At 44.0% G+C, this 13922-nt stretch overlaps 1 protein-coding gene across 1 annotated transcript in view; it reads right to left on the bottom strand.

Moving 5' to 3' along the window:
- The window catches only part of LOC144524469 (A disintegrin and metalloproteinase with thrombospondin motifs 2-like), a 122596-nt gene extending 110819 nt beyond the window's left edge, over nt 1-11777 (bottom strand). The window contains exons 1-2 of the mRNA XM_078260761.1: nt 11068-11777; nt 8878-9287 (exon numbers count right to left, since the gene is read on the bottom strand). Of these exons, the coding sequence (XP_078116887.1) occupies nt 8878-9287; nt 11068-11155 (498 nt within the window). The 5' untranslated portion in view covers nt 11156-11777. The remainder of the gene's footprint in view (nt 1-8877; nt 9288-11067) is intronic.
- Between the last annotated feature and the right edge of the window lie 2145 nt (nt 11778-13922).

Genomic DNA, 13922 nt, shown 5'->3' with positions numbered 1-13922 from the left:
CAAAGATTGCAAATATCACAAAATGCACTAATCACCTGAAGCATTACCATTACATGCAAACAGTTCACCAGTAATTAGACCTATTCCTGGGAATGAGCAATTTATCACACATGCTGTTGCTTTTAAAAAAGCAAAAGACATTATTCTGATTGGTATCATCATAAATGAGCGAATTTAACTGATGAATAAGATATAAGCTGTAAACACTTCACACTGTGGGATTCAGAAGGATTTTGAGTGACAGGATTGAGTTATTTTTGTGTGATTATGTATTTAAATAGATTTTCTGTTTGCAGATCACACTATTCCTGGTCAGTAGGGGTGGGTGAAAAAAATCGATACAGCATAGTATCGCAATATTTTCCGTGGCAACACTGTATTGATACACAAACTTCATCGATCTTTTAATATATATGTGTTGGTCAGTTTGTCTGCTCGACAAGCAATAAAATTGAAGTGAGATGAACAAACAGAGAAATGTATCATTTTAGATAAAACACATGTTGACAAAGTTTCCTTTTGGGGACATCATTTGTAATTGTGAAACATTTGAAGTTGGAAAAAAGGAAATACATTGCAGTATATCGCAGAATATTGTAATATGTTTAAAATCACAATAATATCATGACAGAAGTATCATGATTATATGGTATCGTGAGACCTCTGGTGATTCCCACCCCTACTGGTCAGGTTCTCAAATCTCTTACTAGGGAATTTAAAGCTAAAGGTAATCTTAACCTTAACAGAATAGTGGAATCATTTATATTGTGATAAATATCACCTGTATCCCCCTGCTATTGGGTGTTGATAAAGTGCTTGATGGTGATTGACCCTGCTTATCCAGAAGACACATCTAGCACACCTCAGAAGCCCACAGTAACTCAATCTCACACAGAGCTATACATGGACAAGGTCATCTCAGAGTCCCCATGACATTTGCCAAACAGATTACATAATTGTAATTGTAAGGCAGTATCCAAAGCTTTTCTTGTACACTCTGGCATACGATCAGTCACTGTGATCAAAGCACTAGATGTGTTTCTTTGTTTCTGCTACTTCACTCCAGCCCCCACAGAGTCAGTTATTAGAATACAATATATTATTATATAATTTATTACATATGCTGGTACACTAACAATTCCCGAGGTCCTCATGCACCGGCAAAAAAAACCCCAAAAAAACATAATACACTAGGAGAGAAAAAGTGATTATTTCTCTATTGCGGAAAACAAAAACAGGCAGCCTTAGTTAGATGAGGAGGGTGTGAGTTTCTGTTATGAAGTGCGATTCTTGCCGCTTAGCTGCCTGCTGCAATAAGTGCCAAGCAAAATGATTTTCAGACACTGTATGCAGAAAGACAGAGATGCAGACAGACATACAGACAGTCTCTGTTCCACTGAGGAACATGCAAACAGAAAATACAAACAAGACAGCTAAACAATTCAATCCAGTGGAAAAACAAATTTAACTAATTAGATCAGGTTGGGACAAAATGCACACGTATTTTTTTAGAGTGTAGGGAATTTAAGTATGCACTCATGCAGTGAAAGCAAACGGCAAACATAAAATATCCATGATCAGTAAGAGAAGTGTACTAGCTTCTGGAAGCAGGCAAGTGAATTTAGCTGAGAGGAAGAGACAATAAAAAGTGATTTTTTTTTTCCCTCATGCTAATCAAGAAGAGTGTCTCCTCCCTCCCTCCATACACTCCATCCCTTCTGACTGAGCACTGAGCAGGTGGCGATGGTTATGATGCTGCTGTTGTTCTTGTTCAGGTTTGGGCACATTAAGATTCCACCATGCTCTTCCTCCCTCACCATTTGTGTTACTGTCGTTTTCCTCCACCTACCCTCCTTTCTCTCTCATCCTCACTCTCTCTCATGTTGTGTTGTGGTTGTGAGGATTATGTGGGGAAAACTTTAAGAGTACAAAGCCACTTGTGTGGCGGCGGGGAGGTAAAACGGCGCGGCCACAGGAGACGTGGGCTGGGTCAGCCAGGGCTAGGCAGGCAGAAGGTTTGTTAAAACGCTGGAACAAGGAGGAGGATTTCTCGTCCTGTTTCCAAGATCCTTCACAGAGGCCGCTGGGGCCTGTTAGCTCGAGAACTGCTGATGTGGATAGCATCGATCAGTTTCCTGCACTGCCCTGCGGTCTGTGGGACTTGCTGGCTGACTGATTGACTGACAGGCAAGCTGGTCTTCAGAGAATTAACTTTATTTTGGTCACTGAAACAGTTGATCTCCTAATTGTGACCCCTGATTCTTCGAAATGTGTTCGGAACATGAAATGCATTCATTTGGTATTTGGGTTTTTTTGCCCTCCACTGTGCACATGGCAATCATTGGGAGGAGAGCCACAACACAAAGTGTTTGGATCATTGTGATTAGGACGGTGACCACCCTACCCACACAAACACAAACTCAATATACAAAGGCATGTAGTCTGCCTTTCCTATATTTACTGCTCACCACTCTGCACCTCTCAGACAACATAACTGCACCTATACATTGGGATGGAGGTAGAGTAGTCATCATGTGCTATTGTGACTGGCCCAGCTGTTATGAAATCAGTAAATGTGACTGTCTGAGAAGATAATTCATTAATCATTACTGTACACCCACGTTACCCACCTTTTGTGGAAATCACACTTCAGGTAGATGAACCAAAATAACAAGCAATGACTATGCACTGGTCACTGCACTGTTAAACATATAGCCCAAAGTCTGGGATATCACCATGATATCCAGGAACCACGTTTCCTCATGACAGCACATGTACAGTGAACTATTCCATCCGCACTACTGCATCATTTCCGTGAGCTGATTTTAGTATCAAAACAACCTGCTGTTATCGTGACATCACAGAGGTGTTTCCCTATAATCATTGGGGTTCCACTGTTCCATTTTCTCGAATGAATCCTGTTATTTCAACCACTCAAACAAACCGTGTGCTCTGAGCCAGCACTCTGTGAATGACAGAGAGCGAGACAAAGAGAGTCAAGGGGGCTGGTTAAGTGCACTGAGTGAGCGGCAGTAATCACAGCTCTGGTAAAAGCACTCCTTTGCTCTGTATAGTGTTCCTCAGAATGGGCCTGCTCGCTGTCTGTCTGACTCTCTCTCTCTCCCACCCTTTCTTCCTCTATTTCTTTCTCTGTCTGATAATAGCTCTAGATTGAAAAATTGTGTGTTTGAGTGGAGCTACACATTGCAGGGGTAGAACCTGCAATCAGAGATCTCCATTCATACCATACCTCAGTCTAGCCTCTCCACACCCGGCCCTCCCTCCAGCCATGCGGTTCCTGCAGGCGTTCCTCAACCATCACTCCTCCACTTTTTTTGTTTCCTCTACATACACGCAGTCTCCTCTACATAGCTAGTGAGGGCTGGGGTCAATAACAGCTGTGCGCCGTGCTGTAATTGATGTCATCGTTTCAATTTGAGCTGATTACAGTTGCGAGCTGCTTATCGTGTGACCCGGGGTGGAATAACACACTGTGAGGCCCAGTGAGCTGCCACGCTTGACCAAGCTAAACTGCCGGGCTGGATAGATGAATGGATGGGTTGGCTGAGCCCAGGGCTGCCTTTTCTATTGACTCCTACTGCAGAGGTAATGACTGAGCCTATTCCAGGGGCATGGCTGGCGCAAGTATCCGTACTGTTGCCATTTAGTGTAGTGCTGGGGCTATTATTGTGAATGACCTGCCCCATTGTCAACACACTCACACATTGACTAAGAGTCTGCTGGCACAGAACTGGGTGTATGCAGACTGTGTGTGCATTTAGTGGCTTTGTAATGTTAAGTAACTTTAAAACCTTATTAATTGTAGTCAAATAACAATCACAACTTCATTACATTAAATTAAATTAGTAGTGTTACCCTGAAAGACAATTTGTATAGTATTTGCAAAGAATGTGCCATCTCTAAGCACCCGCCCACAGAAAAGAAATAAATAAAACACCTGTCAATGCTTGGAAAAATTGGCATTTCTCCTTGCTGTTGATGTTGAGTCTTTTCAATGAAAGCACCAAAATAACGCCGCCGCCTTCCAGCATTCCTACTGTGCACTAATAACACACATGAACAGACTGAAGCGCACAGCCATACATAAATATGGCATATCAGAATATACAAAGGGCAACATCTGCGCAGGATCAGGGCTAATTATCTGCCAACTAATGATGATACAGATACTATGCAAACAACAGGCATAAAAAAAATATCCTCGAGTAAGCAACACCCAGATCCAGTTTCTTGATTCTAAACTTTTTACTGCATAGACAGTGGGCAATACTCTTAACCCTCAACACCACTTGTCTGATCAACAATTGGGAGCAGAGCTGCTGCTCAAAACAGACAAAGACTGCTCACTAAAGGAACACTGTCTTTTTCTTTTTTGAATCTGTGGGTGTTGGGGAGCAAAAAGCTGTCTGCCACATTCTTTTTCATTTTCCTGACTATCTTTTAATACCATCATTAAGAAAGCTCTCCTGCTTGCTGCTAGCGCTGCTGGCCAAGAAACACAAGACAGAGAGAGCGAAAGAATGAAGACAGCGAAAGGAGCGATGGGTGGAGACATTAAGAGAAATGTGTGCACAGGTTTTTGTCATGCAGCGTGGTAAATTTGGTTCAGGGGAACTTTGCTTTTGGCTGCTGTCTGTCCCTGCTGTGTGTCAGAGCATCTGACCATACTGTAGGTGTGGTGCATGCTGGAGCACATGATTCCCACTTCAGCAAAGGTGTACAGTGTGCCTGTACGTGTGAAAGTGTACAATGAACAACACGTGTGCTGTCCTCCAAGTGTGCACCCACCTAGATTTTATGAGTAAACCCCAAAATGGCATGCAACGCACTTCCTCTGTTATAAACTCTGAGACATGAAGATCACTTGTCACCCAGCTGGATCTCATTTCAGCTGGAAATAGAGCTAGATCTCATTTCTGGCTTTCCCTGTGCACGCTCCACAGACCTGTGTGACCTGCTGTTCCCACGGTAACCTGAAGCTGCCCTAGAATTTGTCAGAACTTGCTGATTATCTGGGGTGCTGTGGCCCATCTGGAAAACAGGTACCTCACACTAGAGATAGATATCTGGATATGCAGCACTGTATGTGTTTATGGTTTGAAGGTTAAGTAGATCCTGGTGGAAGATGACGATATTTAAAACTTTTAGAAATGATTTTACTCTATTACCTTCTGTCTAGTCCAGAGATCTTCAACAGGGGGTCTGTGACAACCTTTGAACGTACATGTTCCACCAAAACAAGTTCCTTCCCGAGGCTATTTTGCAGAGGCACCGTTGCTCCATCTGGCGCTTAGCTCCACCCAAGACGATTGTGATTGGTTTAAAGAAATGCCAATAAACCAGAGCACATTTTTCTCCTACCCAGGAATGTTGTGTGGACTAGCCAGACCCTCCTCCGCAGCGCTGTGGAGGTAGGTCTGGCAATGTGAGACTACCTTCTGTCTATCCATACTTTTTCCAATTTACTTATTGCATTTTTTTGAAGATGGTCTATTCAAGATTCTTCTTTCTTTCTCAGTTTTAACTTTTGCTGGGTCACATTGGTGCATGCTGAGCATTCAGAGTTTAGAAATGGTCACATAATACTAATCGTTCTCAACAGAATCTCTTTTTCTGTCTGTGTGCTTGTGGCTACATAAAGGATAAAACTACTTCAACTATTAAATCATGACTGAGAACTTAAGAACATGCTCTGACTATGCTCTAGTAAACAGTGCTCATAAACAGCAGAAGTACCGACTTTCAAAACTTAAAAAAAAGCTTAAATATACAAGAGGCTCTGATTTATTTAATTTAAATGAATAAACTTCCAAAGTGAAAATCATTGCATTCCTGGCTGAGAGTATGCGCTCAGACATTGTAACCACCCTGTGTACAGTGTGACAGCCCCTACTAGCACGTCACAATGACAGAATTATCTAGCATGGAGAAATATAATAGCCATGACTCCCATCACTATGTCTCTCTGTCTCTTCTAGAAAAATGAAAAGCAGCTCTGCTGACACTCAACATTCCACATAAGTCCTAAACACACACACACACACACACACACACACACACACACACACCTGACCTTACACCCACATGTGCACAAAATCAGGCCAACACAGCCTCCACATCTCTGAACAAATACTGTAGGTGACACTGAAGGAAAGACCACAAGTAGGGCCAGAGGTTCAGACACGCACACACACACACACACACACACACACACACACACACACACACACACACACACACTTCTTCTCATACTGTACAGTGTGCTGCCTCCCCTCAACCATCCAGAGAACTAACCAGCTGATCACAGCTTCTGTTCACAGAAATTCAATTCCCTCCAAAGGTAATTTGTCCATTCAAAAGTTTCCTTTTTCCCTGTGCTCTTTCATGCTCTCTTATTTATTCTGGTCATTTGCTACTTCTTGAAATCTATACCCTTTGCCCTCTTCATCTTCCCTCCTTTGCCTCTTTATTATATCATCACACACCCTGGATCACAGCCAGCAAGAGGTTCTTGGCTGTAAAAGGCAACGCAGGGCAGAAAAGGCTCTAACCAGGTGGCTGGGTCACTGAGGAAGTGGGCACAGCAGGGCAGAGCTGGCTCTGCTGGGTTTAAAAAAGTAGATGCGGGCAGAGCTTCAGCAGAACCTGACAGAGCTTGGCTATATTTCTAGGCATGCCTGAGGAGGTTGTAAGAATTGATTAGTAATGACAGGAGTTGCTCAGAGGCACGGAGAAACAAATTAAATATAAGTGGACAGCACAAATGTGATTATATAAAAGGGCTTTTCCTTATTTGACTATTTGGTGTGGCTATTCCAGCACTGATAAATAATCTGTCCTATAAATTTTCATTGTTAACAACATACTTTTACTCCTCAGCAATTTCAACAAGGCTAATTCTACAAGATTACATTTTGAAAACAGCCTCAACAAACAGGGATAGGTTCACATTGTTCACAGCACTCACATGATCACGATTCCTTCTCTCCATATGGGCCCTGAAGAGATCCCTTTCTAATGAAACATATGTAAGCGTTGGGGGACAAAATCCTCAGTCCTTATCCAGCAGAAATTTAGCTGAAGCCAGTATAAGACATCAGCAGTCTGAGTTAGACAAAGTGAATATTTTCATTTATTACATTCTTTTTCAAATAAAATTCCTTATTTGTTTCATTGTTCAATGTTTTCTTGCTGAACTGCGGTGGAGGGACGATAAAATAAAGACATAATTTTGTACTAAACAGACCATAACTTTGGAAGATACCCACTCGATTCATCTTACTTTGATTGCTAAAGTTTCATGTTAGCTTTGACTGCACTTAAAGGTGCCCTCTGCAGTTATGTTAACATTCAGTATTTTTCACCAAAATGTATTGTGTGAATCCTTGAGGCCTGACAGCTGTGTTGAATGCATTTACTTTGTCATAAAACTTGCAGTCTTCTTCTTTCTTGCCTTTGGTGGTGGATTGCTACATTACCACCACCAACTGTCCAACAGTGGAATAGCGTAAAACTGGAAGCCATACTGGCCCACAAGCTCATGTGCATACATGTCCATCCTTGTGCATGTGCATGATACAAACAAAAAGGGGACCTGCTCGTAATACAACAATTATTAAAGTGAACAAAAACTGTCTCAACGTACACATGGGCATTGTATTATTTTATGGAAGACAGACTTGGAAACATTTGAACCAATCCTTTAAAATCCTGGCAGTGCATTCAGCCACTTAGGTGCTAACTGGTAATCTGTTATTTATTTAACAACTACACATTGACAGCAACCTTTCCTAGGAATTGCCAATAGAATGGCAGAATGATGGGCCGGAGCGAGCAGCAGTAGCAGTGAGTTGCTGCTGGCTGGTGTCAGGCTAAGTGGGCATGTCAGGCCTGTGCTGTCCTGGCTCCCTGCCTGCTCTCTCAGCTGCTTGCTCAGTCCCCTGTGTCCTCAACCCTAAACGGATCCAGTCGCTGCTACTCAGCTCCAGTGGCGGGCTGATCTGGCTGACTAATGAACACTTTTCCTAATGAGGGGAACTCCTCCCCCCAATCTCATCATTCCCAGTACACATTCTTTGCCCATTTTTACTCCTATTTAGTTTTTTCCCCTGCCCCAAGGCTTATCTCTTGCACTTGTCCCCTCCACCTCATCCTCTGGGCACTGGTCTCCATCTTTCTGCATCCTCTCATCTCAGCAGTTCCTGTGCACATTCTTCACTCAATCAATCTCTCACTTCTCTCCCTTGCAGACAACCATTCACCAACTGTTTACCATCTCTTTTCCTCTATTCATCGTCAGCTCTATTAAAAGCAACCGAAATATTATATGGTGGCAGTTTCAAACAACATATAGTGAGCAGTACAAGCCAGCTAAATGTTATTCTAAAAGCATTTTGCTGAGATATCATACATATTGAGGTTATCTGTGAAATATCAGTGTACTGCTTTAATAATCCCTTCCTCCTTTTACATGAGCAAACTAAAAGGGGCAAAGGACAGAGGGATGAAAACATGACTCAGGCATTTCTCATGGCAGGCTTGGTGTTACAACCAGTTTAGAGGAGAAAAGCAGTGTAAATCATAAGTTTGACCCCATTGCAACCTCTGAGCTATGGGGTCAACCAGAAAGACTCACCAGGGACAGAGACAGGGTCAAGGGGCAAAAATATATTGCTTTTATGTTGAAACTTTATATCAACCTTTTTCAAACAAAGAGCTCCCCTACAAACTTAGACATGCATCATCTGTTCTCTCGTGTCCGCTCATGTCACTCTGTCCACAGGCACCTTCACAGCGAGCTCAGTGAACATTTTAGCGGTTAGACAGATAAGAGTTAACACAGGTTTGTCCACTCACCAGGCCGTCACAGTTGCTGATAGCCACAGTGGCTCCTGGTGTGTCTGTGATGTCCCCCACGTACAAGCATTCATCGTGCAGTGGCTCAGAGTGCTGGGCGCTGTCGCTGTCATCATGCCACTCGATCTTGGCTCCGGGGGCCACCAGCCTGGCATTGTGGCGCAAGCGCAGGTGGAACTCCCGGCCGAAGATGGTGACGTTGTAGTAAAGCCTTTCCCGAAAGGCCACAGGCTCTCCTTTTGGTCCTTCCCACTCATCATTGCCTACTCCTACCTCCCTCTTCCGGCGCCTACGGGACTGCCCTCCTGCCATTCGGCCAGCTGAGACGGCGTGTGACAGGAAGCGGCCCTCTGCGTCCACACTGATCGGCCTCACCAGTCCATACTCCCCCAGGACATGCTGCAGGGAGTCTGGGAACAGGACAGTTAAGGGGAGGGAGAGGGGATAATGGGTGAGAGGAGAACATGAGGCAGGGGTAGGTGCGAGAGGGAAAAATTGTTATTTGGTGAGTAAGATGTGAAAATGTGGAAAAGGGGGGGAAGGAAGAAAATCAAAGTTGAAGATAAGAAAAAGAAACCACAGCATGGAGAGGAGGAGACGTCATGGGAAAAGTGTCGGGATAAACAGTGGAGAAAATGGGGAGTCATGTGTGCAGGGTGAATAGCAGGATGGAAAAAAAAGGTGGAAGGAAAAATAAGGGATTAGAAAAATGTCAAGCATACCATGGAATTATTTATTCCTTATTCTGCGTCACAATAATAAATAAAAGAAATAAAACCATGAACCTTTCACACACATGCGCACGCACACACACACACAATTTGTATAATTAAATTGCAAAAAGATGGAAAGGCATACAAAATACAGTGAAAGCCCATGGAGCTCAGCCCTCAGGTCAATAGGCCTTTACTTATTCACTGACAATGCCAATACACCTCCATTCACTGCAGGACCACATTCAGGTGTGTATTTATTTAGTCGGACACACACACACACACACACACACACACACACACACACACACACAGCCCCACCCATGAACCCAGAGGCGACCCCGGTGCTCGGCACTGTGCGTTTGCAAACGGCAGCCTCAGCAGTGCGCGCTGCGCTCCTGACACCTTCTGCCCTTCTACCGTCAACCTGAAAGCCAGTACAAGATCAAGGGGCTAATTGCGGCTTTCTCACGCTGTTTTCTCACTGTCAGGCTGCTCGATCCGAGGACAGTGATTTCTATAACCTCGACACTGACTGAATAAAAAATGGAAAACCAAACCCTCTTATTAAGCGCTTTCTATATGATGCACATTGGAGTGTATTTTGCAATCATTTATTCTATCATCATAATGTTAAATTATCATTATTGTAAATTAACTACATACTAATTAATGCACTGAGTGATGACACCTAAATACAGGTCATGCGTCTGACATTGACTTGGATTAGGCTAAGGGGCATTTCTGTGACTGTTATAACACTGGTGCATTTTTGAGGCGACCTGAGAAATGCTCCCTGCGCACACATATACACACACTGAGCCAAGGCCACTTTAAGGTGTCAATGCCATCAGAGTCAGAGACAGTTATGCTATCACCTCATATGTGGTCCTCAGGTGCACTTGGTATTATTTATTATTTTTTTTGATAAAGTTTGCTGACTGATAAAACCCAAAACACTGGTGTTGAGCCTCCATGTCAGAGGAATGATTTGATAATAGTGTGATCAATAGGCTGACATCCGACTCCAGCGTTCAGTGACAGATCGATAAATGCGACAGCGGCAAAATCAGATAATGTTAGGCTACTTCCCTGCAAAATCCGACAGTAATCCGGTGCATCTGATGCCCCTTTACACCCCAGATAACATTATCCCCTGGATGAGAGAAAGCATATCACAACACTGCCTGCACCGCTGAGGGACCTCCAGAAAGAGCCTGCAAACAACACAGCAGGACGCACAGAAGTTGCAAACGCGTCCTACAATGTTACACATGTTTGCAAAAACTGCAAAAGCATGCCAAAAATTAGACACAAGCAGGAGAAACCGGACAGTGTTTTTGCCGAGCTACGTTGAGCTCCAGGCTTCCAGTGGGCGCATGAAGAGCCCCGTGCAGCCCTGCTGATAAGAGATCAGCAGATACGTAGAACAACATAAACACTGACCACGTTTAAAACTGTAGGCTACTGTACGTACCAACGCTACTGGCGATGTAAAGGCCGCTGGTGTGCAGCAGAAAGGCCGGTAGAATAATTAGGACAGTAAATCCAGGCGAGAGACCCATGGCAGCTCCGAACTGCGCAGGTGAGAGAGTGGGACTCCGGGCTCCAGTGTGGTGAAGTTCCCCGCCTGGCGAGACCAGCCACGCCACGACAGCAACAGCACAGCAGCCCGCAACTAGACTGCCAAGTGCACCGGGAGAGACGGAGCTCTCCTCCCCTCTCTCTCTCCTGCTCTCCGCCGAGGTCTCTCTCTCTCTCGCTCTCTCTCTCTCCCACTCACACACTCTTACTCAACTCTCCTCCTCTGTTTCCTTCTAGGTCTCTTTCTCTCAACTCCTCTCTCACATTGTGCGTGCTCCCCACTCTTTGCCTGCTCTGACAACTCCCAGACTCTACACACTCACACACACACACACACTCACACACAAACCGGGCACCGGGCGCCCACACACTGCCTGTGTGTCTTTGCTGTGTAGATGAGAGGATATTTCAGAGAGCGCTAGCCGTGCTTCAGACAGACAGACTGACTGACAGGCCCGCTGACAGCTCGCATCGACACGAAATGCAGTGAAATTAACGAACAAGCTGCTTTATCACACTTCCTCCTTTTTTGCAACTTGGACGCGCTCTCTGGTATGAAAACTACTGTTCAACTCTCCCCTCCGCCGGTCCCTGATGTGCTGTAAGCCTTGCCTAAACTTTGAATATCCCGTCAAGTGTCCTGGCTTGGGTGAGCAGCTGCGCCCCGTGTGGCTCACTGGCGGAACCGCACTCAGTTTTGCAGGGCCCAAGGGTCCAATTTACAGACAGAAGAAAATTCTTACTAGCCCTAACCTGCTTGCCCTCATTTAATACATCATTTACCCCTCTTGACCACTAATCTGAGATTGTTGCTAACACTGATGAGCAGCATAAGGCGAACAACTGATAAATGATGAATGTAATATAACATGGACAACAAAAAAAAAAAAAAAAATACAACAACTCTCAATTAGGCCTAACTATTTTTGAAGTAATACCAAAGCAGGTATTAAGATGAGTCCCAATTAGCAGTACAGTATGTCAACTTCAAAAAAGCTCTGATTTTATTTATAGTCTTTGGTTTCAGGTTTTAAAGGCAACACAAAGCAAAAAAAAAAAAGAGCTCAAAAGAAGCAAAATCTCTTTGGCTACAAAAACTGCAAAAGATAAAGCAGAGCAGCCTCAAATGATCACTATAGGCCAAATAATGACAATAATTACAGTCCGCTATTGTATGACACCATGAAGAGCGGTCATTGAACAGAGGTAAAGCTCACTGACAGAGACAGATTAGTGAGGAGGGGCAGGATGGTCATTTTTAATTTACAATGAAGCTGATGTCTATTTACAGGTAAAGTCAGTAAGAGTTTAATTAATTAAAGGGGTGATTAAGTGATTATATAGGGTATTTTACACTGTTCTCTAAGGTCTCCTAATGTATGTGTCTAGGGTATGTAACATTGGTTGGACTGAAAATTGCCCGAATGCTATTTTATTAGGCCCTTAACTACTCTATGAATATGGCTCTATTTGGAACAAGAGCTTTTCTTCCAAATATGGTATGCTCATGAATATTTAGATGAGCTGCGCGCTGATTGGTTTGAGCGAACCACATAGAAACACATTGGAGACGAGACAGCAGGTCTCATATTTCAGACACTGCAAAGTTATACATTGTTTGTCGGGCTATTTCGTTATTACATTCACTTCTGAGACTTTTTTAAGCGAGAAATCAACTATATAAAGCTCAAATATGGGCCGTTTTACGAAAATTGATGGCTAATTGCAAATTTGGTAAGACGTGTCGGACTTTAGCTAGGAGCTCCACACAGTCTGACGAGAAAGTGGCAACCTCCATACCTAGTGAAAGTCACCGTTTCCCTGGGTACTGGAATACTGGAATACTCGGGGCTCCGTGGAGCTCAGTGGACTGGCTGCCAGCTGTCGGCATAACTAGAGTAGCTATATTTACAGTTTGAATTTCGTCACGCCACTTATATAATATCTACCCCAAAGTCTTATAAAGCTAACAATGGTGTCCGATTTCAATTTAATGAATCTTTGTGAATTTCAGAGGAATTCTAAGAGGAGGCTAGCTAGCTCTCATTGATAGAGCTCCATCCAGCCGCAGGCTCTATCAATGAGACTCGCGGACAAGAGGCGTTTATTTCCCCGATCGTTTGTTTAAATAACTCAACACATTATAATTACACACATTATAACATTAACTGGAACCTGGGGTAAGAGATTGCTGGCGTAACAATCTCGCTGACCGCGCTCTCACTCACACACACACCGGCCATTTAGCAGGAAGAGGGGAACTGCAGGCCCTGGAGCTCTGTCAGGGCAGTGGAGTTTGGTAGTCCATTAACCCAAAAAACTGTGACTTTGCGCGAGTATGGAGTGCCGTGGGCTGCCGGCCGTGACAGAGCTCCATCTACCTCACAGCAGGCCGGGGTCTGTGAAGGAAGGCAGGCCGGGCGGCGAGGCAGCAACACAGGCAGCACCGGCCGCTGAACTCCGACACACAGTCGGACAAAATTTGCAATTAGACATAAATTTTCGTAAAACGGCCCATATTTGACCTCTACATAGTTGATCTCTCGCATAAAAAAGTCTTGGAAGTGAATTTAGTGGTAAAATAGCAGATGAACAATGTATACAATTTCTGAGATCTGCACGACCTATTCAGAAGACTAAGCTGACCTCAGTCGGGTAGCCTATGTAAATGTTTGGGCGTGACAAAGATAAAGACTAGAGCCAAATGAGGAGGAGCCACCGAGTTGACGTCAACTAGGCGGCTCGTTG

The sequence above is a fragment of the Sander vitreus genome, chromosome 10 (assembly GCF_031162955.1).
Source record: "Sander vitreus isolate 19-12246 chromosome 10, sanVit1, whole genome shotgun sequence".
NCBI lineage: Eukaryota > Metazoa > Chordata > Actinopteri > Perciformes > Percidae > Sander > Sander vitreus.
Note: the sequence above shows the minus strand (reverse complement) of the source record. Positions and strands in the feature narration are given on the sequence as shown.